This window comes from Schistocerca serialis, chromosome 10, assembly GCF_023864345.2.
Source record: "Schistocerca serialis cubense isolate TAMUIC-IGC-003099 chromosome 10, iqSchSeri2.2, whole genome shotgun sequence".
NCBI classification, from domain to species: domain Eukaryota; kingdom Metazoa; phylum Arthropoda; class Insecta; order Orthoptera; family Acrididae; genus Schistocerca; species Schistocerca serialis.
In genome coordinates this window covers 58,489,725-58,517,207 of record NC_064647.1, presented here as the reverse complement: position 1 = coordinate 58,517,207, position 27,483 = coordinate 58,489,725, and the positions used below count along the sequence as shown (strand labels likewise).

The 27,483-nt window shown below is 38.9% G+C and overlaps 1 protein-coding gene across 8 annotated transcripts in view; it reads right to left on the bottom strand.

Annotated features, from left to right (window-relative positions):
* Positions 1-27,483, bottom strand: part of LOC126424529 (longitudinals lacking protein, isoforms N/O/W/X/Y-like) — a 288,869-nt gene that overhangs the window by 221,285 nt on the left and 40,101 nt on the right. For 7 of the 8 annotated variants that reach the window (XR_007576179.1, XM_050087266.1, XM_050087268.1 and 4 more), the window contains exon 2: positions 23,619-23,745. Coding sequence is in view for 1 of the 8 variants with exons in the window: in XM_050087267.1 (XP_049943224.1) it covers positions 11,255-12,619 (1,365 nt within the window). In the remaining 7 variants the exon portion in view is untranslated. Of the gene's footprint in view, positions 1-10,903; positions 12,878-23,618; positions 23,746-27,483 lie in introns of those variants that run through there. The other variant, XM_050087267.1, reaches the window with a different exon arrangement.

Sequence of the window (27,483 nt, the reverse complement as noted above, 5' to 3'; positions counted from 1 at the left end):
ACAGGATGACATTCTTGACAACATTAGACAATGCTGACGATTCAGTCCTACTCTAACTGCAGCGTGTGCCTGCAATGCCACTGAACACGATATGACCACCTTTGGAGCACAGTGCGACCGCAATTTTTGCTCTGGTATGCAGAGTGGAGCCCCTAGGGACCCTTCAAAACCATACAACAAAATTTGAATGTGATCTGAAGCATGAAAAGTGTTCATGATTTTCAGTCCCCCTGTGGCATGATCACTGTGGGGTGCAACTCTGACATGTGCACGAATAAAGTGACAAAGGGTCCCGATAAGACATCGGAGTTCGCAACATCTCGTTCAATGTCCCACACACCTTCATTTAGAGTACCTTAAACATGTACCCGTCTGACCCATTCAGCCTTGTGGCTACTCTGGCACCAAGGACAGGCAACTGCTTCAAGTCCCCTTAGTTGGGGCTGCCTGCCAGCACCATCAAGAATGTCATCCGTTGCTCACCAGACTACGGACTGTTTGCTCATAACACAGCGAACTGTCATTTTCAACTATTAAATGTGTGGGAATCAATGCCCCAAGAAAAGTGTTGTTTCACTGATGCTCTTTCTGCCATCAACACCCTCTAAAGCTTCGCCATACGGCCAAGGGTGACGTAGCAGGGAATTAAGCTGAGCCAGAGGACAGTTGTAGGCAACTTTGAGCCAAATTTTGAACTTGTGCTTCACGATGGGAGACAATTAGGGGGTCTCCAAAAAAGTTATCCTTTAATTTTGTGGTCCAGTGTGTATTATAAAGAGATCGCTGTCGGACAAAGGTAGCAAATTGTGCACACATCTACATAACCCTTCTGGCAGACATTGCTCGAAAGTGTCACGAGCTCAATTTGGAAAGGAAAACTGGATTTGTCATGCTGCAAGAATACGTACAGGGAAAAAGTAAATTGCTCATCTGTAGTGTCTATTATTTTGCACTGTTCATTCTAAGTATTCCCACTGCAGAGCACAACTGAGGAAGCTTTCACGATTATGTGAAATTTTACTTTTTAGCTAAATCTGATTGATAGGGATGCTTTCTTAACAAAACAAACACTTTGTGATTTCTTGAACTTTTTCTTGGGTAAATAATATGTATTAACATGGGGTACAATTACTTGTGATTTCCGAATTATAAATTTACTCTGACTGAGGTGTCACAAGTTAAATATAATATTTGTATAAGTGTGATAGCTTAACAGCACAATTATCCTTCATAGTCCCCATCACTCCATCACAAATTAAATTCAGTGCAAGTGTGGAAATGTTATTTTGAGCAGTCTTCTATGTGCCATAAATCAAATGCACGCTCAACCCTGATGCAAGGTAAAATTTATTTCACTCAATTAAAGAAAGTGTATAGAAGTACAAAATGCATTGTAACTCCTAGTAAATTGTCTGAGCTGAATCAACAAAATTTCCCTCCAGAACCACTCCAGCACCCTCTGCAAGAACAAAAATGTAACCACACAATACAATTCAGCAAAAATTGACAATGTCCTCAGGGAAGATCTGCAATAACTTGTAAAACAGACTCTTAATAGTCCATACAGGCTGCTTCATTTTCAATGATCAGCTTTGGTATCACATGAACAATCCTGAAGATATATAGAGGAAAGTAAAATAACAGCACAGACTAGGATATGTAACTCTGCTACCATACTACATCAAAAATCAGGTTTACCAGAATAAACCTACCTCTATCAGTTACAAAGATAACCATCCAACTTATCACCAAAATGTTCATCAAAAGATAAAATATTGATCAGGTATAACCTTCTATAGTAAACCCCACAGTTAACACTACCTTTCGCAGTCCACCTCTATCCAGATCAGTACGCTGTGCCGATCGCACGAGCAGCTTGTCGCGCCAGCACACGAAGACCTTCCTCCACACACTGAGCTAAGGCTTGTTAATTGTGGATGTGGGGCTGACACCAGAGGTTCCACTGTTGGCCTGCAGCACAAGTCTACAACACCAGCAGTGCGAACCGACTCAAAAGTCGTGACACCAATAGCAGTAACACCTAAGCTCATCCCTACCTTCACCGATGTGAGATTCCCACTCTCAAGTCAATGCCATACTGTTAACTGTTAATTATTCTGCATCACTGGAGACTTGGCATGTTGTTATGCTACAGACACTATATCACCTACTGGCAGTTTCATGTAATTCTAAGTTGTAGCATTGTGTGTGTGGTTTTTTTTTTTTTTTTTTTTTTTTTTTTATCAAAGAAACAAATTCAAAAATAAGTGATGATTTGTGCCCACAAGGTAAATGCCAGCATGTGGTGTCTGGTACATTTGGCACATATGAATGAAAGTAACATTTTCACACTGAATTAATAATAAAATTTTGTTTCTAGAAGATGCTGCTCTCAGAAACACTTGAAATGTGTAATCTGAATGGTAGACAGCATTTGGCATTGCCACAGGTCTGTGTCCATCACGGATTGCTCCCCTCGGTCGTCAATGCGTTAGCGTTCTGCCGCAAGCCGAACAGTCATCTGCTGACCCAGTAATCGACAGAGGGCCAGGAACAAGGGGACCTTCACAGATTTCAAGCACAGCACACACATTCACGGTGTCCCACCGCACACTCTCTCCCCTCGTATCACCTCGGACATCCGTTAGCAACAATCGTCATCACAGTAAGTCTACATAAATAGTACAACAGGTATTGTGTTTTAATTCACTCTGCACATTAACAACTAATTTGAATTTTGTTTTTTATAACTTTAAATTTCGAGTTGTCTTACATTCCTTTTGAGCTCTGTGTAAAACGATCTGTTATGATCTATGTTCGATAGTCCCTACCAAGTGTAGTGACTTTATTTTGTTTAGTCTTCCATGAGCTATAAATCAAATTCATACCCACCCCCGATGCAAGTTGAAGTTTTGACGTTATGTGTGCTATCTGTAAAGTTTCAAAAAGCTCCTTGTTTGCCCTATGTTCTGTTTACTGAAGTCATTGCGCTTAATCTAATACATGCCTGACTCCTTAAACTTATTCCTACTATTGCACACTTTATAGCATGATCTATTGAATACTTTTTAAAAAACTCTGCCTTATGAAAGAGGCTCTCAATTTCGTCAGAACTCTTACATACGTCATAGTCATGTATTCTTATTCCTGATTATGACATGACCTCCACTTATTTGCATTTGTATTTTCTTCATCTTGTTATATATTTTCATCAGGATCCTACCGCCATTGACCACTTGATTTAAAATGCTCAGTTGCCGTCCAACTTCATGCTGGTGGAGCAACAATGTTATCAATGTATACTATTCCATTACAATATTACTACTAAGGTGATAATTGTTGCTTACAGACGTTCAAAAAGGAGGAGGAGGAGATTAGTGTTTAACGTCCCATCGACAACAAGGTCATTAGAGACGGAGCACAAGCTCGGATTAGGAAAGGATGAGGAAGGAAATCAGCCATGCCCTTTGAAAGGAACCATCCCGGCATTTGCCTGAAATGATCTAGGGAAATCACGGAAAACCTAAATCAGGATGGCCGCACGCGGGATTGAACCGTCGTCCTCCCGAATGCGAGTCCAGTGTGGTAACCACTGCGCCAACAGATGTTCAAGACAATAGTGGAGAGATTACATGGTGAGGCAGCTTAAAGTATGTGCTGCACTTGAAATAGGTGAATACACCCTCCTGTGTGGTACTGTCGGAAATATATAGGGATATATTTCGTATGTATGTGTGTGTGTGTGTGTGTGTGTGTGTGTGTGTGTGTGTGTGTGTGAGTGGCAAAATGTACTCCACAAAGTGTAACAAACCTCTACGACTGTGTTTTGTATGCTGTGGTGTTACATTAACTACATACTGTACTACACTATTAGAACAGATTCCTTCTCACCTACTCACCGCATAGAAGAAGTGACGAGTAACGGACAGGCACATTTAAAAGTCAACTGTCACATAAACTATCGAAAAGGGCTGTACATTGTATGAAACAGCATACATATTCGTTTATGCACAACTCACTCACAGTGGTTACAGTCTTCACCAGGCACTGAGATCACACTGGGGTGAGCAGTGATCTCACTGGGTTGAGTAGAGGGGGGTACAAAGCAAGTGTGGGTGTGGAAGGGGAGGGTCGGGGGGGTGAGAGGGAAATGGATAGTGATAAGTGGGTAGGGATGGGGGAATACAGATATACCTGTCTACTGCTCAACACCACCTCTATGCAGTGTACAACAATCTATCCTAATTTATACTATTACTCCACCTTGGATTTTCAACTGTTTGAGTATCTATCACAACCTTACTGTCATAAATGGAATACACAAAGATCTGGTTCAAAAGCTTTTTCAGTGAAATCATTTTATACACTCATCACTATTTCTTCACAGAAATGTACTACATCAACAGTAATGAGATGATCAATGCGCAGCACACAAAAATCTGCTCCAGCCAACCGACAAGCTTGCAGATTCAGCAAAAAGCTCTTGAGTATCCAGTTTAAGGTGCAGTGACTGATGCTATTTGAGAATTGTGAAACTGAACAGATGAAGCATCAGTTACAGGCATCAGTTGTACACCAGAATGCTACATATTGTGAAGAATAAGAAACAGAAGATTGTCTAAGATAACTAACAAATTAGAACAATACCTACCTAGCAGTAAAACTGTATTATAAGTTGAAAAAAGAAATTGCAGAATACTATTTTAAAAGGCAGCTAACACATCTCAAAATAACACATGCTGTACTTAAGTAAAGGATTATTTACTTCACACATTATTGGGGTGAAGAAAAAAAGTAACACACAAATAATAAAAACACCTCTGTCAATCTACAAAATACTTCCACAGTACAGAGCACCTTTACCGGAAAACTGTAAGCTTAAGATTTATCATGGGTAATACTAAAATCATTTCATCTTCTTCAGTTCAACATCTCCTTCCATTACAGATGGATACTGGCTCAGATTTTCACATAGCCAAATGGGAAATCGAGAATAAGGTAAATGCGAGGCAGTTGTATAGTCATGGACATGCTGTTATCTAATTTCACTGTACAATATATGTAAATCCATTGGAGACTAGACCTCTGAGTACTGTCCGTATGTATTAATTTGCTGACCTTTAATTACAATATTATAAAGAAGATAGATTGCTACTCACCACATAGAGAAGATGTTTAATTACAGAGAGGCACAACAAGAAGGCTGTTTTAAATTTGAGCTTTTGGCCAAAAAGCCTTCTTCTGAAGTAGGAAACACACACATTCAGGCAAGTAGAACTCGCACACACACAAGACCACTGTGTTTGGGCCACGAGTCCAAACTGCGAGCAACTGCACATGATGGGAGAAGCAATCTGAGTGCTGAGTGTGGGGAGGAGGCTGGTACAGGGAGGGATAGGAAGGTAGGATTGGGGGAGGTTGTACTGTTGCTTGTGGTGGAAGCACAAAGGGGATTGCTGGTGACAGGATAGGGCCGCTAGGAGCAATCAGCAGGATTGATTGGGGGGGAGGGGGGGGGAGGGGGGGGGGAGGGGGGGGGAGAGAGAAATAGAGGTGGGGAAAGGGAGTAGTGGGTGCGCTGATGGAATAGAAGGCTGTGTAACGCTGGAGTGGGGGTAGGGAACAACACTGGTGTGTGAAAGACAGGGACTGGGAAGGTCAAGGCCAAGGGGGTTTAGGAAATGTAGGATATATTGCAGGGAGACTACCCATTTGTGCAACTCAGAAAAACTAGTGTTGGTAGGTAGGATCCATCTGGCACAGGCTGCGAAACAGTCACTCAAGTAACAATGTTGATTGGGCAGCATGTTCAGCAACTGGGTGTTCCAGGTGTTTCCTGGACCCAGTTTGTCAGTAACCACTCATGCGAACAGACAGCTTGTTGGCTGTCCTGGAAATGTAGAAAGTTGCTAGCAGTCTGACCTCAGGGGCCAGAGACTGAAGTCATGAGTTTGTGAATTGTACTTGCATGAATATGTGTGTGTGTGTGTGTGTGTGTGTGTGTGTGTGTGTGTGTTTCCTACTTTAGTTGTAGGCCTTTTGAACGAAAGCTCAAATGTACAACAGTATTTTTGTTGTGCCTCCTCTATAGAGTGAGTAGCAATCAGTACTTTTCATAATAATGTTCTTATTCCATCCTCAATTTTCCATTGTTTGATCTAATCTTGAATTATATTTTATTCACATGCTAAGGCCACACATCTAATATCATTGCAGAATTGTCACTGGACAGTTGTAGAGACATATAAAATAGTAAGCAGTGATTAAAAATTAATCTTTTTCCTTTCAAGTACTTCGCAACTGTATGTTCATTTCCAGAATGAGATTTTCACTCTGCAGTGGAGTGTATGCTGATATGAAACTTCCTGGCAGATTAAAACTGTGTGCCAGACCGAGACACGAACTCCAGAACTTCGCACTTGCCCGCGAAAGGCAAATGTCCCGAGTTCGAGTCTCGATCTAGCACACAGTTTTAATCTGCCATGAAGTTTTGCATGTTCATTTGTTTCAAGGTTAAATATTACAATAGTTGTTATTTCATTCTGTTATGGCATAAAGTCAAGTGCCGGCACGCCAGTCGGGAACGATAGAGAAGAGATGGCCGTGAGAAGACATCAGCCAATCACACGCTGGCTGACCCCTCTCTAGGATGGCAATGCGACAGCAGCAGCCCCTACGTGAAGAGGACATAAGCGCCACGACCAACTGGAGACAGCCCAGTTCAATAGCAGTGTCAACAGTAGAAACTTCACTTGTGCTCTCTATGCAGCACATACTTGGGATTGTCTATACTGAAGACGATTTATTATTTCATGTGTCGCATTTTGCTTGCAACACACCTGTGTAATTGGAAAAGTTTAGTATTGCAATTTTCTATTTGTAATAAAACTCATTAATACGACTGGTTTGGATGTTGTGTCTAGTGCACCGAGTATGCAGGCTTCCTAGACACCATACAATCCTTGCATGTTATGGCATCTACATTTTATTAAATAAGAGCAAAGCCTGTAAGAACCTGGAAGTGGATTGAGAAATAAAAGGTGTTGCAATCAAAAACCGGTTTTTGTTTAGTTAAAATTTTGTACCAAAAGATGGTTACACACAAGGAATAACTGTCCTCAAGTAGTAGCCCTGAAGTGATCAATAAGGTACAATATAAAAAGGAAAAACTATGGGCACTACCAACAAAACTACTACAACTTCAGGGAAAGTTGAAATAGACAAGATCACTGGAATCAGTACGGAAATAACACCATTTTACATTTTAAAAAACCTGATATTTGGTTATTCTAAGCTTAAGAACAATTTCATATTATTAGCTAATAAGTTAAACAAAATTTTGTTATTTACTAATTCAACTGTAGCCATTATTTGTTGGAAACAACTAGCATATGGTAGCCACATTCCTTACCTAAAGAGACACACTTGGCAGTGTTTCATGTGAGTTAAGAGTGCCAAATAAAGAGACCAGTCAGTTAACTACACTCAGGCAATATGAAACCAACTGACTGTTGTTGGAAATGAAAGACTGTGCAGGACAATCCTACAGATAAAGATTCTTGAAACTTTACAGTCAGACATATTTCTCAGCAATATCAGATGTATTTTAACTATTTCTGAAGTTGATGTAGATAAATTCACTCTCACAGAAGACCAAATGAAGGAAATGCTATCACTTAATGAAGTTAATCTAGTTCATCACAGAAGTTGTCACCAGTTGTAGATCCTACATAACAGTTGCATGAACTGCACTTGCAAATCAACAAAATAGGAAGTCAGCTGTGAGAAAACAGAATTAAAAAATGACAATATTCTTGTAACAGGAGCAGAAGACAATCAAGACGATATAAAAAAGTGAAGTACTGCTACTGCCATTTTTGTTTCGGCATAGATCGCCAGCCAGACAAATGTGTTCAGCCTTGTGACTGGCGAAACTGGGGAAATTGGAAGTGGCAGAGACAGCAGCGGACAAATGATCTGCCTCAGACCTTGCTACAGGCCACAATATCACTCCTTTGTCAAACATTACAACTCAACATGATAGTTTCTGGTAGACAGTGGAGCCCACATCTCTTTCCTACCAGCACCCACAACTGACAACACAAAAGGGGCTGAATATAAACTGTTTGCAACTCGTGGTTCTCTAATTTCAACACACTGCTCACAATTGCTACATACTGACCTTGGATTAAAAAAGAAACTTTCTATGGCCATTTATTTTTGCAGAGATTTCATAAAAGCATATTTAGCATTGATTTTCTTCATCATTCTCACCTTCTGGTTGATGTCAAAAGCAAACAAACTCATGACAGCAGTCAGTTGGAACTGAAAGGGCATTTAATGTGTATTGAAACAATTGATACAGTTAATTCCTATCATATCTCCACAAAATTTTCTGAAATTTTATACAAAACCAAGTGGCATGCCAAAAGTAGTAAAACATATAGTATGCATTAGATCCACGTGTCTAGTAGCCTTCCAGTCTTCTGCAGGCAGCACATGTATTCAGCTATATAAATCACAAGACGGTCGGTCCTCATGACACTGCTGCAAAAGAAGATGGTATATTGACCTAGTGGGTCCTCTACCTCACTCTGATTTACTTACTTTCTGATTTGAATCAATAGCTGGACAGAAGCGGTAACCCTTTGAAACACTGAATCAGACAGAGAGTAATTCCAGGGTTACCAGTTTAGGAATACCACAACAGTCAACAGATCAAGGAACACAGTTTCCATGTAACATATCCTGAGCCTTAGCAAAGATTTGTGGCTACCAAGTGATTAGAACTACTGCATACTATGAACAGGTTAAGAGAAAAATTCGAAGGCTTCAATATACAAAGGACAGTGCCAAACAGGTCTATGCTACAGTTAAATGAAGTAATATAATACCCCACAATATTACTTGGCTTTCATTGCCCTTCTAGAATGAAAGCAATACTATGATAGTAGAAATGTTGTATGGTACTTCACTGAAGTTACCTGGGGACTTATTCCATGAACTTGATACTACAATGGGACTTCTGACTTACATCATGGTATTGGGGAAAAGGGTGAACCATGTAAAACATATAGAGTATTCTCGCAAGGTCAAAGAAAATTCTTTAATCTATAAATCTCTTAAATACGGAAATAATGTGTCTTTTCAGAGTTTTAAGGTGCAGACTGGATTTACCTAACCATATGAAGGTTCCTGTGAAGTGATTGAACATTTACCAAAATTCTTCACCGTTAAAACTAAGGACAAACTAATCAATATTTCAATTGACTGAATGAAACCATGAATATCAAAATCATCAAATCAGTTGTCAGATGCTACAATAGGAAGTGTTTCCCAGAAAGCTACAAGATCAGGACGTGCTGAAATTCCCTGCAAAGTTCACAGCCATCATTGAATGAGTACACCAAGGGGGAGAGACATGAGGACATACAAAATGTTAATAGTGACTATAAAATAAATTACTACTTAGAAGAGTTCATAATTGTATGTTCAATTGTGCTACAAATGTATATTTGCAAAACTATATGGGACACTCTGCACATTAATGGGTCTACATTTTGTATTTAATAGCAAAGATCATAAGAACTAAGATGTGAGTTGCAAATCAAAAGTGTTCCAATCAAAAATAGTATTTGGTTCAATTAAAATTTTGTACTAAATAACAAGGCACCTCAACGATAAACAACTAACTAACTCTGCAGAAAATTAAAAATCAAGATTTATATTCATTGTGAATATGTTTTTAATGATTAATTTGACATGCAACAGAAACCGTCAGATACATTGTGATTCACTATCTTATCAAAATTATAGTCGTATATGCTACATAACCAAAGCTTCAAAAAGGTAGTTTCCTTTTTGTAAGATACACACACAGTAATCAGCCTAAGTCAGCTCAGAATATGTGAACATTTTCACACCAAAGAATTTTAATTGACTAGCTGAGTAGCAAAATACAATGAAGTATGATTTAACAGCACTTTTCCTTGCTGCAACAATCTTTATTTGTTACCAAAATGTTTGTGCTGAGGAAGATTGTTGAGACGCTATACGAGTGTGTCTACGCAACATTCGCCAACAAAAAATAACTTTATTCAATTATTACCATAACAGCGAATCCATAACACAAAGAGTTACCAGCCAGTATTCCCGTAATAATAAAGTGTTGTCAGTCTTAGCCAAGAGTGTTAATATATGAGGATATTAGGCACACACTAATGTCTCTTTGTAAACATATACACTACCTGATATGAAGTATCTGGACACCACTATGTAATGTGGAACTGACAATTAGATGTCACAAGTGACACACTCACCAGTATGAAATGAGGTACCACATACTAGTACTGTGTTGGTAGCAGAGAAGCCGTGAAAACTGAACTGGTCTGGTCTGGGGAGCTCAGTGACTTTGAATGTGGACGAAAATGTCTTTCCTTCTCATCCCGTACAGTTAAGTCTCCCCTGACCCAAAGTGTTGGCTGCATTTTTTGTAATTATGCAGATTTCCTAAACCTTGCCAGTTCTTTGCCTTCATTCCTCTTCCTTCCCCATCAATCAGTTTGCCAGAAGAAGTCACTGGTTCTGAAAGTTTGCCCGTTTCCTCAATCTTTGTATGTATTCGCTCCTGCCTCTGCCTGGAGAGTAAATTTTTTATCTATCCAATTATATTACACATTCTTTCTAGGAAAGCTGAATTACATTCTGATGGCAAAAATGACAAAAAAAAGGCCAGAAAAATTCTCAGCCACGAAACTGCTTTTCCCACAAAAAGTTTATGAGCCCATTCATCTTATACCGCTCTGACACTACACAAACAGATAGTTTATGACTGATGAATCCTTTAAGATGGCATAATTATTAGCTAGAAATTCAAGGGGATATTACAGCTGTCAGAATTCAGTAAGGTTTTCAACATTATTTTATTTATACTGATATACTTAAGATCTTTCTGTTTACAACAGAATATATTACAGATCAGAACACAACATCTGTACTGACATAATTACTTCATTTAATACAAAGTAATAGTCCTCTCAGGGAAAATTACTCTAAAAAACATTGAGACTGCCAAGTTTCAACCAATTTAAAACACGCTCATAGCAGACAATTTACACAGAGATGAATTTGTACCCACACAGCGCAAAGAATCGGTGCTTCATCCATCTTACACATACATATTGCCAATGATAAAGAAAAAAATCCTCACCAATGATCAGGAACTTTTTCTTTTCTTTGTGTTTGGTTTATACTGTCACACCCCTTCTTCAAAAAGTGCACACTTTTCTCGCATCTGACATCGGCGAGTAGTCATATGTTTCTTAAGAGTATGACTCCTAAAGCACCGATAATTGCAGCGGGGACACTGGATCTGTGGTTCTTTACCACATTCAAGCTTCACATGTCTGCATAAGCCTGATGGATGCTTGTAAGACTTCCCACATGACTGACAACAAAACCGTTTATGTAATACCGTCTGGGGTGTTGTGGAAGTCATGTGATTCGAATAATCACTACCAAACGAAGAACGCAGATTGTTAACTCCTTGAGCACGAAAATATTCTTCGTATGTAAGACCTCCACCCGCTCTGCCAACTTCCCCAATGTCAACTTCAGCACTGTTACAATCTTCACGATAATCGTCAGCAGCAAGGTAATCGTCATCTTCGTCGTCATCGAGAGTAAGGTCTTCTACAATTTCCATGTGACTCTCCAGGACCTCAGATTTTGTTTCAAGTGCTACCTCTTGTTGGTGTGTACTCAGATTTGCTGACCTTTTGTCAGGTAATACTGCCTCCGGTATTAGAAACTGCTCATTTTCTGCAACAGTCATTTCCCCACTGGAGCTCTGCAACTCACTACATGCAGACTGATGTGGAATTGGACTGAAAACTGATCCATCTGCTGCATTACAGATTGTGGGCAGTGCTTGCCTTTGAGATTGAAGTTGATGCACATTATCAAGATCAGGTGTAATGACTTCTTCAAACTCATTCTGGCCTGTTCTCTGATCAGAACCAGAGTGATTAATACTTTCTCTGTACTTTCGAAAGGATTTAGAAATGGAGTCTATTTCCACATAACCTCCTTCCTGGGATGACACACATGGAGGGCTTTCTCTAAATGACTGCACCTTTTCTTCTGCCTTGTTCTGATTTGAGGCAAAATGTGACACAGAAGCAGGTTGCAGTGAGAGTGTTTCTGGATGTACTGATTGTGCATTTCTTCCACTGCCTTTCTGCATGTAAACATCTTCCACACATCCACTACCAGACAGTCCCCTTACTTGAAGGGACTCCGAGAGTTTAAGAATACCACTAAGCTCCTCTTGTGGCACATTTACTTCACCACGGTACATAAAATCCATCAAAGCCTTCACCACATTGTATTTTACGTCGTGCAGAATAATAATTGGGTGCTTCTCATAGTTTTCAGAGAACAGTTCCTCAAAATATGGACTACATGCAGAAAGAATTATCTTGTGTGCTCTTACATGATGTCCCTCAGCACTAATTGTGCAGTCTGTTAGCTTCTCACTGTCCAACAGACAATCGAAAACAGACATCAAAGTAGCTTGATGTTTATTCCACCTCAAATGAACATTGTTGTTTTCATTCATCCTGCCTAGCTGTCTTCGCAAGACTTTAAACTCTTGTATAAAGCTGGATGAACTACTTCAGTGACAAGGAAATTTCAGTTCCTTTTGAATAACAGGAAAAGAATTATCTACAAGTTGATCATCTTCATGCAGGAAGCAATCTTTCTCCAAGTTCAGCAGAGCGGAATCTTCACTCGTTCGTGAATAACAGATAATCCATGGCAAAGATTCTCCTCCAAATTGCAGATACAGTTGTTCCAGAAATTCTGAGCGCCTGACCTAGTGTGTAAACAATCTTATGTTAATCCAATTACCTTCAGGAACAACAAGTTACACAATTATTTACAAAGCATGAGTGTACGGTACAATGTCCATTTACGTAACTGGCCAGAAATGATGAGAAATGAAGAAGAATGCATAATTATTTCACATAAATGTTGTTGAAAAGTGACCCAAATAGGATGATTGTTGTTGAATTTTTTAGCACATATGTACAATCTTTAGTGTAGGAAAACATATTGGCAGAACCTTGCCTGATCAGGAGGCTTCCTACTCACTGTTGTTGTATTGAGATTGAGTGGCAAAACTGCATTGGTTCGGCCCAGACAATTTACAGTATTACAATAAATTAAATGAAATAAACTTTAACTTATTCATTCTTTTGTGAAACAGCACAACATACAATACGAAAAATGCCACTTACTGGAATTGGCATCGATAATTACATTTTTATGATATTACATTTTGGCATATACATCATTGTAATTTAATCAATTACATTATGACACATATTAATAAAAGAAATTTTTTTGTTACAGAAATCACAGGAAAACATATCAAACATTAATAATGATTTTTTTTATTAAAGAGAAAGCTCTTGAAGTTACAAAGCATCATGAAACAAATATTCCACTGTGGAGAAGCTTTTGGACCAAGTCTTCAAAGTTGCTGTGACGTCATTTTATGAGGTTCCCAATTTCTTCACATCAATCCATTTCATGTCCCTTGGCCATTTAACGAAATATGTGAAGGCAATATGTACTATTCTTAAGTAAATGTCCAGTGAAATTACAGCTTGTTCCTCCTGTTAAATATAGCAACGTGTGTGTGTGTGTGTGTGTGTGTGTGTGTGTGTGTGTGTGTGTGTGTGTGTGTGTGTGTGTGTGAGAGAGAGAGAGAGAGAGAGAGAGAGAGAGAGAGAGAGAGAGAGAGAGAAATGCAGTCATGTATTCACTGCAGTACCCCACACAGCAAAGTTAACAAGGGCAGTTTGTCAATTCCTGTGTTAGCGATGACGTACTCAAAAATAATGGTGATTTCCACGGCTGCAACAGTTTGAGAAAGTATGGACTGTATCAAGAGAACAGAAACTCATGCTTACGTATTGAGGAAGAACACAGTGATTGAAGAACAAAACGTGGAAGTTAATGGACTTTATATTTGATGGTTCAGAATATTGTTACTGTACACCAGACATCAGATTTCAACAGCTCCCAAATTCTGAGTTTTAAGAACTCATTAATTTCATGTTCATTCTCATAATTACTGTATATAGAAACTGCACATGAACTTAACTGATAGAACATCTACAATTTGAGTGCTCTATCTTCATTACTAGTCTAATTGTTTTTAGTGAAACAATGCATATTCAGTTTGCAGCAACGCACTATTTTGAGGAAATCCAGCCATTTTGTATGCTTATCTGTGCCATAACTCTTGTAAGTCCCAACAAGAATAGTAACAAAATTCATTCCTCTAAAATAGATTTTGAAGAGATCAAAGTTGCATGAAGATGGCTAAATGTGCACGTATCTACGCTACCTCTCCAGCAAAAATCACTCAACAGTGTCAAGAGTCCATATTTGATAGGAAAACTGGTTTCCTATTATTCCGAGTACATTTTTTTGAGAGAGTTAAATTGTTCATTTTCTCTGACTCTTTGGTGAATTACTTTGAACTGTTCATCCTAATATTCTAACTAATTAGGTAACTGACTCAACATTTGTGATTCTGTGAAATTGTAGTTCTTTGCTAAACATAATTGATAGAGATGCTTTATTAATCACACAATCACTTGGCGATTTCTTGAACTTAGCATTTAATAAACACTATGTGGTACATTTTCCTGTGATTTCCGTAATACGAATTTAGCCTGTCCCTAAATGTGTCAGAATCTAAGTTAAATACAATAAAATTTGTGTTAAGGGTAATATTGTAGCAGTGCAAGTACCTCTGACAGCCCAAACCACTCCACTACAAATTAAGCTCAGTGGAAGAGTAGAGACTTAATGTTGTGTGTTGTTCTACGTGCCATAAATCAATGGCATGCTTGCCTCCGATGCGAGTTTCAATTTATTTAATGTAATTTAAAAAAAATTGTAAGACACATTGCAGCTTTTAGTAAATTGTCAAGGCTAAATTGACAAAATTTTCCCATGCCACACTGACATATAAAGCAATAATAAAAACATCACACTTGAGGCAAATGTTATAAATCAATAAAATTATGCAAAAACTGCCAACGTCATCAGTAGAGCTGCAATGCCTTGTTTTGAAAAGTAGACTTAATTGTCCACGTATAATGCTTTAATTTTCTTTTTAAATCATCAGTTTTAGATCATGTGAACCATCTTCAGATCTTTTGTACATAGATCTGTAGATAAAAGTAAAATAAGAGTACACACTATGCTATGCAACTTTCCTATTACACTATGTCAAAAATCTTATGTACTAGAACATATCTGATTTGTATCCATTACAAGAGTAACCCGAGTATTTACCAGCAAAATTTACATACTACATCATCACAGGATAAAACAGTGATATGGTAGGACCCACGATGTTCGTATAGCCTGCAGGGCAACTAACCAGCAGTTTGCATCTGGCACATACGTCACTTATGAACTAACATTACATTTACAAACTAAATTAAAAATATTTTTTGTTTGGTGAGAATACTGTTTTTGGAAACATTTAATTAAAGCCTGTGATTTGTCTGGAGTGAAACATTATAAAAACATCAAGAAAATATATAATTTGAATGGCAGACAGTGCATGGCATTGCCCGAGGCCTGTATCCATCAAGAAATGCTCGCTGGTGGTCACCACTTCGGCATTATGCCACAAGCCTAACAGTCATCAGCTGACCACTATTGTGGAGAGAGGACCATGCTTGAGGGGGTGAGTGGGGGAGAGAGAGGAGGTGGGAGAGAGGAGGTGGGAGAGAGGAGGTGGGAGAGAGGAGGTGGGAGAGAGGAGGTGGGAGAGAGGAGGTGGGAGAGAGGGGGTGGGAGAGAGGGGGTGGGAGAGAGGGGGTGGGAGAGAGGGGGTGGGAGAGAGGGGGGTGAGCAGGGAGAGAGGGGAGGGTAGGGGGCGGGAGAGAGGGCAGGTGAGGGGGCAGGTGAGGGCTGCAGAGGGCGGAGGAGCGGCAGGGATGGGAGGGGAGGGGGCGGCAGGGATGGGAGGGGAGGATAGGGTCCTGGAGTGGTGGTGGGAGGGTCGGGGAGAGGAGGGAGGGACACGGGAGAGAGAGGACGGGAGCGAGGGGGGTAGGGAGGGGGACAGGAGAGAGGGGAGGCAGGGGACGGGTCAGAGGGAGGGGACGGGTCAGAGGGAGGGGACGGGTCAGAGGGAGGGGACGGGTCAGAGGGAGGGGACGGGTCAGAGGGAGGGGACGGGTCAGAGGGAGGGGACGGGTCAGAGGGAGGGGACGGGTCAGAGGGAGGGGACGGGTCAGAGGGAGGGGACGGGTCAGAGGGAGGGGACGGGTCAGAGGGAGGGGACGGGTCAGAGGGAGGGGACGGGTCAGAGGGAGGGGACGGGTCAGAGGGAGGGGACGGGTCAGAGGGAGGGGACGGGTCAGAGGGAGGGGACGGGTCAGAGGGAGGGGACGGGTCAGAGGGAGGGGACGGGTCAGAGGGAGGGGACGGGTGAGAGGGAGGGGACGGGTGAGAGGGAGGGGACGGGTGAGAGGGAGGGGACGGGTGAGAGGGAGGGGACGGGTGAGAGGGAGGGGACGGTTGAGAGGGAATGGGTGAGAGGGGGAGGGGCTAAAGATGGGGGTGGGGGAGGGAGGGGGAGAGGCAGGATGGACGGGGATGGGATGGCAGGAAGGGGGAGTGGGGGTATGGGGGAGGGACGGGGGAGAGTGAGAGAAACAGTAATTTGATCAAAAATAAGGTTATATACAGTGCACCGTACAAAATACATAAATCCTTGTGAAATTAGACCTTTACGTTATGTCTTCATGCATGAGTTTGTTAACTTTTAATTACATTTTACTGTTTTATTAAGGTCACATATCTCATCTTATTGTAGAATTACTTCTGAACAAATATAGGGACATATAAAATAGTAAACAGTGATCACAAAATTAACTTGTTCGTTTTTCAAGTTGTTTGTAATTGTATGTTAATTCATTTTAAGAATAAATATTTGTATAATTGCACTTCATGCTCCACCTGCTACCACATCTAGATTTTATTTTGTAAGAGTGAAGCCTGTAAGAAATTGGAAGTGAATTGAAAAATAGAAAATTGTTACAATCAAAAACATGTTTTTGTTTAGTTAACATTTTGTAGCAAAACATGGTTAAACATGGGGAATAAGCCTCCTCCTCAATAGTAGCCCTAATGTGTTTAATATGGTACAATAGATAAAGATAAGACCACGGACACTGCCAACAAAATTGCTGTAGCTTCAGGAAAATTGAAGTAGACAAAGTCATCGAATGTGAAAATAACATCTTTTTATATAAAAACCCAACATCCAGTTTTTCTAAGCTTAAGAATAGTTTTATATTGCTGGCTTCATAAATTAAACAACATTTTGTTATTTATTAATGTAACTATAGCCACAATTTTTTGGAAACAACTAGGATTTGGTTGCCAGATCCGAGGCAAGCATTCCTTACCTAAAAAGAGACTCGTACCAGTGTTTTAATTGAGTTAAGAGTGCCAAATAAAAAGTTCAATCAGTTAACTGTAGTTAGGCGGTCTCAAATGAACTGTTGTTGAAACTGAAGCATTATACAGGAAAAATCCAAAATAAAAAGATGCTTAAAACTTTATAGTTTCATATACTTCTCAGCAATATCCAATGTAATTTAAACAATGGAAGCTCCAGGTTGGAATATCAACAATGTTAGGAAAAGGATAGGCTTCCATTCACTGCAAAGATGACCCTATGAGATGCAGACAAGCACAACTAAAAAGACTGTTACATTATAGCTTTAGACCAAAACCTTTTTCAGCAAAAACACACACAGACACGCACACGTACCTAAAATACACGACTGCTTCCACTAGCAGCTCTGATTGGTACGCGACTGTCACGTGTACGTATAGCAATTTGGAGTAGGCCACGAAGGAGGAGGGGAAGGGATAACATGGTAAGAGTGAGGGGAAAGAGGAGTGCTGCCTGGTGGGGCATGCAGGGACTAGACCACAGCCTGAAAAAAAAAAAAAAACTGCCAGGTGCAGCATTCGGAGATGGGGTGTGGGAGATAAAATGGAGACCAGAGGAGGAGAGAAGCAGTGATGAGGAAAGACAAGCAGCACACAAGGAGGGTGGGGGACATGAAAAGGGAGGTTGTGACAGGACATCGGGCAGAAACTGTAAGGTGGAGGGGTGTGGGGACAGTAGGATCTATTGAGTACATACTCTGACAATTTCTGGTATGTCTAGCACAATTATTACCTGAGCTTTTAATTACTTGTCAAATATTTCACAAAATTTAACCAGATGGATCTTATACACGTGCTTATATCCTGTAAGTCATGCCCGATCGGTACAATGGTGGACTGACTTGCCAGACTGGATTGCCTCGAAGGCTGAGCAATCGTGTTAATTATTTTATTTTTGTGCCAAATGTGTGCATGGACAGTGACGTTTTGGAACTGAAATTTGAGAACTATTAACAGATACTTATCATTGTAAGATAATTTCTCATTTAGAATTTTTTGTTAGCAGTACATAAATAAAATCTTAACAGAGTGCTCCTATTAACTCCTTGAATTCCAGTAGCAATAAATATTTCCTTTCTGGTGTGACATGTGAAAATACAGTAAAACTGAAAGCACTGACATTTTTCTGTGGAAAGAAATACTACAAAAACTGTGAAGGGATTTTTTTTTATATCTGAGAACCAAACAGCAGTAATCCAAACGTTTTTCCTCCAATGAGAAGGTATAAAGTTTCAACGTTCTGTGTAAACATTCACATTTCTGGAATTTAAAATTATGCTACAGTAACAAGCTGAGAACATACCAGCTCTCATGATTCTGTTATTGTTTTCACAGCAACAGCAGAGGATGACCACTACATTAATTAAAGTCCTTATCTAAAAAATGATTATAATGAAAAGGATAAGCAATCTGAACACAATTCCACAACTCGTGAGTTGTTCGACAACAAGTAGCAATTTTCTTAATTGATCTGCAAGTGTCATTAGTTTGTAAAGTCTCTGTATCATTTTCAAATACATTTACAACTGCCGCAACACCTCTCACGTATTTCAGGGGCATTTTCACACTCTCACAGTGCTCGATTTCATCACTTCAAGTAATTTATACACAAAGCTGCCATTCGTCAAGTAAAAACTCACAAAAAAGTGCTCAATGATGACCAGAAATTCGCCCAACATTACTCACTCCCTTTCTGTGCTAACAACCATTGCCTTCAAAGAGTGCAATACTTTCCTTGCATCTGACAACGACTAGTAGACATATGTGCCTTTAATTCATCTCTCCTAGCACAATGTTTGTTGCAGCGAGGGCACTGAAGCTGAGGTTCTTTGCCACAATAGTGTTTCAAGTGTCTTTTTAGACCTCTATGATATTTATAAGACTTCCCACAATTGTGACAAACAAATCGACAGTGTAATGCAGTGGGAGATGATGCCAATGTCACATTATGCATATAATCACTGCCAAATAAAGACTGAAGACTGTTCATTCCTCCAGTATGAAAATTCTCCCCACGTGAAACATCTTCACTCACTGTCCTGCCCTCCACAATGTCTTCATGAGCACTGTCATCATCATCAGGATAATCACCACCATTATCATCCTGATCATCATCACTGTCCTGTACTTCCACTACTTCTACGTGACTATCAGGCACCTCAGATTTTGTTTCTAATGGTATCTCTTCTGGATGTGCATTCAAATTTGCTGGTTTCTGATGAATTAATACTGTTTCTGGAGCTGAAAACTGTTCCTCTTCTGCAACAATCAGATCAAAAGTCAATTCTTCACGGGAGATCTGCAACTGACTGCGCATAGAATGGTGGGGGACTGGACTGAAAGCTGCTCCAACAGTAGGGTTATTTGATGTAGACAGTATTTGCTGACGAGATGGAAGTCGACAATTACTATCACAGTCACGAGTAATGACACCTTCGAATACATTTCGGCCCGCTCTCTGATCAGAACCACAGTGATTAATATTTTTTTCGTACTTTCGAAAGGGATTAGGAACCGAGTCTACTTCCACAGAATTTCTTTCCTGGGACAACACAGTTTGATAGCATTCACTATATGGCTGCATCTTTTCTTCTGCTTCATTTTGAGCTGGGGTAAAGCATGACACAGATGCAGGTCGAAATGGGAGAGTTTCGGGAGGTACTGATAGTGCATTGCTTCCACTCCCTTTCTATATGTTGACATCATCTATACATCCACTGCGAGACAGACCCCTTATCTGAAGGGACTCTGAGAGTTTCAGAACACCACTAAACTCCTTTTGCAGTACATTTACTTCACCATGGTACATGAAGTCCATCAAAGCCTTAAGTACATCATATTTTACATCATGCAGGATAATGACTGGATGTTTCTCACAGTTTTCAGTGAACAGTTCCTCTAAGTATGGGCTACAAGCCGAAAGAATTATTTTATGCGCTCTCAAATGTTGCCCCTCAGCACTAATAGTGCAGTCTGTTAACCTCTCACTGTCGAACAGACCACCAAAAAGAGACATCGAAGTAGCTTGATGCTTATTCCACCTCACATATACATTGTTGCTCTGATCCATGCTGTTTAGCTGTCTTTATGAAATTTCAAGCCCCTGTACAATGCTGACTGCAATACTTAAATGAAACCATTGATTAGGAAAGTTCAGCTTTGTTGGAACAAAATTCAGTAGTTTTCATACTATTATATAAAACTGAGTACATTATTTTAGTGACACAGTTTAATGTCAAAAGGCAATGTACTTGAAAGGGAAAAGACGTAATAAGTTAAAATGTTGCTCATTGTAGTCCTGAAGAGTGCACTCTTCTACCACAATTATATTTTTCCGTGGTATTGGCCTCCTTTCAAATTGCTGACCTCCTTTTGCAGTACTTTTGAGCCACTTTATCTAGTTTGTAAACAACACAGGGTTAATCCAACTACCTTCAAAACTAAATGTTAAAGTAAAATAAAATTTCATTGCACGAGTGTGTGGAAAAATGACTCGCAATGTAACTAGGAAAAGTTCAGTTATGTAACAAATGATTACTAGCCAACAAGCATGCATATGAATTTCGTAATGGTATTGACAGTGACATAAATCATAATCATCATTATCCCAAACAGATCAATATGACAAGTATTCTACTTGTTAGAAATATAAAATTCGGGCTATAGACAAAATTCACACTTTTCTATCAACTGTAGATCTAGTACTATTAAAGTGCAAACAATTTAGTATATTGGGGAAAAAAATAAATAACCTATTTTCTGGATAGGGTCATGTACATTTCAAATACAATACTTCTTACATTATTATACAATATAGGAAATGGAACACAGGGAAATGGACTTCAAAATCTTCTTCAGTGGAATAATTTTACATATTCATCTCTGTTTGATCATAGTAAATTATTACAACAATATTAATGCAGTGCAACAAATATTTAAAGTAAAATTCTTGGATATAATGAATTGCATGCATACAAATTACAACTGTTATGAGTTTCCATTCTATGGTGTATTAACTAATCTTATTCCATGATAGAACAAGTAAACTGATGCAACTTCAGTTTCACAGTAGTGAGATACAAACGTGACACAGATGTATCAGTAAAAATGGCAGACTTTTTAATCTTCTCTTAAATCAATATATTCTATAAAGACCTAGTCGACATGCGACAATCACAATCTGCTATCGAGTCAAAAATTCAACCGGGAAGACTGTTGTGAAGAAAATAGAAGACAGTTCTTATTTGTAATGAACACACAGAACAACCACTCAAAATAAATTCACTTCTTTTTTTTCCTTCCACAGTACGAAATTGTACTTAGTGAAATGTTATGTGTGTACATGCAAAGAGTGAATGATAAAATCTTCACCTGGCAGTACAAAGTCCAGTACTAAGTTCTATACTCTAGCATTAAAAAAGTAAATAATTTTTAAGAACACGCATGCTAACATGAAACATCGGCTCCGATCGTTCATATTGTGGCACAGTAAAGTACAGTTAGTCTCAGAGGCAATTTTATGCCACTGCAGATGCTGTAGGGAGAGGGCCTCAGAGGACTTGTTCCCACACTATGCAACACGTCACCGCGTGTACTGCAGCGTGCTAACATGTAGTAAGAAGAGCAGTACAGCAAACTGTGACTCCCCTTTATCCAGTTTCATTAATCCACGTTAATGAAACTTTGTACTTTCAGTATTATAAACGTAGGATTTTACCACATAAATTTCAAGTCAGTATCCTCTGAAATTTTGAAATTACAGAAACATCCTTAACTCACAAAATTTACAGCAGTTCCAAACAAAAATTGTTTGGATGTTATTAGAACTGTTGTAGAATGAATAAAAAGGATATTTGAAGAACAAATATCAGATTTGTGAGCAATTAGGAATGGCTGAACTTTTGACATAATGAACTATAGTTGAGTGAGTCAAGCAAATTGATTGAAAGAGAAATTGTGAAAACAGCCGGTAATTATACCGGGAAAGAATAACTTTTAAGGTCCAGTAAAGTTAAGGTTATAAGAAGTTCATTTGGTATTTTGGAAATAAGATTTTGCCAGTTAACATAAATTCCATTCAATCCTTGTGACTGATCAGTTAGGAGATCTTCATAGTCATATGAGAACAGGTACACCTCTCACTGGTCATCATTGAAATTCCCCAATCTGAGAAGAGTGCATTCTCACATTCTGCACCTGGGAGATGTACAGTATGGGACACAACGAGACACTGTAATTGGAATACCAGTGCTTTAAGGTTGACCATGGAGTAATTCCTGCAATTTTGATAAAATGTTGCAAAACATGCAAATTTAATGTAAGTTCTTTATCTTGATGAAATGAAACAAGGCTTTTTTACAACATGATGTGACTATGGCTTACAACACAGACGTCACTAATATGCTAAGTAAAGACTATCTGGCATTTTTGGCATACGTAACATATCGAGTACCGAGTAAAACACAGGCTGTTTATATCGGGATTTAGTAGCAGAAGTCCTGAATTCAGTTAACAATAGAGTATTGTTTTGAATGTTGCACATGAAATTACAGCTGAACTTTTAAATAGAATATACTGAACAGAGCTACAGAGACCAATAGTTGCCTTTATAGTAAGTACATGAAAGCAGTTTTGAGATTTGCTACTCTAAGGATATACATCATTTACCTGTTTCAAGTATTTGAGAATCCAACCCCAAAAACTTATAATGAGTTTTCAGCTATTTAAAAGCAAATATGAAGCAGTTTAAGGACACATGCAATGTAGTCAGTTTTTCTTGGCTGAGTAACTGTGTGTCTCACCTTAGATCAGGCAGTGGACTGTGTGAAGCTTACTGAGGCGAGTAAAACCATCTCATGAAACATTACAGTCACAGGGCTTCAAAATCTGTGTCTTTAGAATATGCTTTGAAACACAGAACAATATCTATTCAGCCAATGTGAAATCCTAAATATTCTTATGTGTCTACAAGCTGTTACAGCAAAAGCACAATATTGACCAACACTGCAAGCAGCTTACAACTTTTAGTTGAAGAACAAGCTTCAATTCATATGTACCTCCAGTTTAGATGTTAGTGTATCTTCCAATATTCCAGCTGTGCAGCAGCAGTTTACATCCGTAGAGAAACAGCAGTCTCAAGAATGCTATTACAGCAGCACTCCTTCACGAGGGGGGCAGTTTGGCCTGTGCACAGCAAGACATTCACTATGTCACACTACAAGCAAATGGAGTAGTCATGCTTTAAAATACGACATGCTGCAAGTAGTTAATCACATAATGCCAATGTAAACAAGAAGTAGAAATGGGGTAGGAAAAAAAGGATACAAATAATAATAATAAATAAACAGAGGAGATAGTGTTTGTCAAACCCTACTCTCCGTTTGCTTACAAATTATGACTACTGTCACGAGAACAAGTACAATAAATCCGTAATTGTAAAGGTAATATATGTACAACAATCTTTAAAAAGCTAGATATGTACATCACACACTATTTTTCAAAGTTGTCGCATTTGTTCTCAATGGGTTGGTGAGCGAGAATTTATATTTCTAATACCTTCTCAAAAACGTCTCCTTTGCTTCTTTGGTCTGTTGTTTGATTGCAGTCTGGACCTCACCATCAGTAGGAAACCTTAGTCCACCCATAAACACATCTGAAGAGGTTATCAGATGAAAACCTGATGGTGCTACATAAGGACAGTGAGTGAGTAAGTTGATAACGCCCAACCAAATGAATCCAAGAGTTGGTTGGTCGGTTTGGGGACTGAACTGCTGGGTTTATCATTCCCTTTTTCCGAGGACACACAGGTCTCAGACGAAAACCATACCCCAAATGAATCACATTACTTAAAATTGGGGAAACAAACAAAAGTTGTAAAATGAACTGTGTAACCACATAGAAGGAGAAAGCGAAAGGAAGAGTCAACGTGAAAACAGTAACTGAAAGGGAAAAAGTGACAGAAGGTGGTAAAAGAATATAGCAGATGGCCTGGGCAGGCTGATAGCAAGGATGAAAAAGGATGAGCCAGCCACTCTGCAACACATTAAAATCTCCAGCCTGAAAGCAGAAGGCAAAGAGAAACACAGACAGTAAAAAGACAAACTCGAAGTCGAACGGAGCGAGGATCAGTTAAAATTTAGGTACGGTGAAGGCGTGGCAAAAACCTCCCTCTCAAATAAAATGTAAATCTAGATATCAAAAGCAGTGTGTTTGGAAGGTAAAAAGACAGCCTCAGGGTGGCTAGATTGTGACAATCCAACAAACTGTGGGCTACTGTTATTATTCGAGAGCCACAGTGATGGGCGAGTTCTCGCAGCGCAGGAGGTGACAATAAGGCAGCCAAGTATGGCCAATGCGGAGCCAACAAAGGACAATGGAGCCCTGTGGTTGGCTCACATGGACGACGTCAACACATTTGTTGTCTCCTTGATAACATTTAGTTTATTTGGTATACTTAAGGTGTGCCACTCAGTGTTCCACATCCCGAAAACTTTATGGCTTAAGACCTGTCAGATGTCAGTCCCCGGTATGCAATCCGAAAGTTGCCTTGTTGCTGTGTGAATATGTGCACTGTCATTCAGCAAGCATACTGACCTCATTCCTTTTTCTGTATTGTTCTATGTAGTTTAAGGAGTTTCACAGTACCACACAGCATCAAGTTTTTCCCCTGGGGCAAAAATGTGATGATGAGAGCCCTCTACATTTGCAAAAGACAGCAAGCATGATTTTTCAGGCCAAAACAACTGTTTTGAATTTTTTCACTGATGATAAGAAAGGATGTGGGTCACTCCATACTAAGTAGTCTGGGAAAAAAATAATTGATTGCTCGATCATCTGAAAAAAATTGATAATTGCTGGGTGAATTCCCTAATGTTTAGTGGACTCAAAGCCATTTTTTAAGAATTTTTTATTGGTTATCATGTACAAACAGGGGCCATCTTTGTTTCAGGTTGCAAGCAGATTCTCGCATTTACAAGCATCTGCAGTTTTTTTAAATTATTCAATAATGGGTTGCCCCAGACCTTTCAAATAAGAAGCATGCTTGACTATAAATTAAAACCATGAGTCTAGCTGAATGTATTCCTTAATATATTTTTAATGGCTTAAGTTACTGATTGCAAATTAAAAAAAAGAAATGCAATTTTTGAACAATATTTTTCCAAAGATGGAATAATTTCTCAGCCTTAATATTTTTTTGTGCTATTAGACAACACAGTATAGTTGCTTCTATAGATTATCAATGGTGAGATACACTATTTTAAAAAATGGATTTCTTAAATTTTTTCATTCTTTGGCCTGCAACATCTTTGTTACAGGACCAGACAGAAATCTGAAAAATTACACTCTTAATGGACCTTTATGATATCAAACTTCAGTATAAATCTCAACTTTGAAATTCAATGGGAAGTTATGAAAAAAAATTACTAATATGAATGAAAAATAGTTTCTTAATATCTGCAATATCTGGAATAAATTATATCAATTATATAATTTAAACATACAAAAAACACATCAAATTAAAGTAACAAACTATTATTTGCTAAAACAATCACCTGCAGAAAGTTTCAGCACATTCACACTCAGTTAACAACAAGCTCTTGAAGGGTCCACTATAACAATGGAGTCTCAGTGTTCTTATTAATGAAGCTTGCTATAAAACTGTATGGAGCGTTTCCTAAACACATTGCTTTAACTGAAGATTACTGTGAAGAAGAAAAAGTGTTGTTTCACTTATGAGTTAGCTCAGAGGTTAACTCAACTTGTAAGTATTCTAAAATTAAATACAAACAAACACCCCCCAAACAGGCCATGAAGGCCCAACAGTATCAACCCCCTGCCGTGTCATCCTCTGTCTTTAGGCATCACTGATACATTGACATGCAGTCAGCACAACACTCTTCCGACCACTGTAGTTTTCATGACTGGTGTCACTATTTCTCAATCAAGTAGCTCCTCAATTTGTCACACAAGGCTTTAGCATCCCCCCACCCACTCCCCATTCAGAGACCCGCACATTGACCCACCCAAGTGCTAGCCAAGCCCGACAGCGCTTTTTTAAATTCGGTGCTCTGACAGGAATCAGTGTACCATTGCAGCAAGGCTGTTCGCGTTGAATTAAATATTAAATACTTAAAAAAATTCATCACCTTCTTGGCCAGTCTTGGACCCTTTTAAGAAACGTAAGAAGACTATAACAAAAGGTTTCAGAGAAATAATGCTTGATCATTATTCTAAATAGAAAAGTCCTTTTATCAATATAATACCTGGAAAATCATTGTTCCCAACATGTTATTCTACGGAAGGAAGACTTTTGCACTGGGTGCAAAAATTGCGAAGGTGGCAAATACAGTCAAAATGAATTTGCAAGCTTCATTTAAAAGGAAAGTTGCACTAAACCAGATGGAAGTTCTAAAAATTCTCAGACTGAATATGATGATTTGATAGAAGAGCTAAACACTAAATGTCATATTTCAAACAAAGAGGATCAAGTTGAAATTATTGGTTTACCACCAAATTCTTGGAGTTGAGCAAAAGTTTGTGATGAATTTAATGTGTCAGAAAATTTGGTTACATTAGCAAGGTAGTTAGTAAAAGAGTTGGGAATATTACCTGCATTACAAAAGGAAAATGCTTTTAATTTCAAATATGAAAACACAATCAAAAAGATTATTAGGTTTTATGAAGATAACAATAACAGCATTTGATGCCAGCCAAAAAAGACTTCTTTTCTGTAAATGAAAATGGTACTATGTTTCAGAGACAAAAATCTTTAATACTGAGCAATTTTAATGAACTATTCACTGAATTCAAAAATGCAAATCCTGACATTAATTAAAATTGGAAGGTCAAAATTTTGAGAGTTCAGTCCGAAATTATGTGTTGTTGCAGAGGCATCTAGCACCCATAATGTTTGTGTTTGTT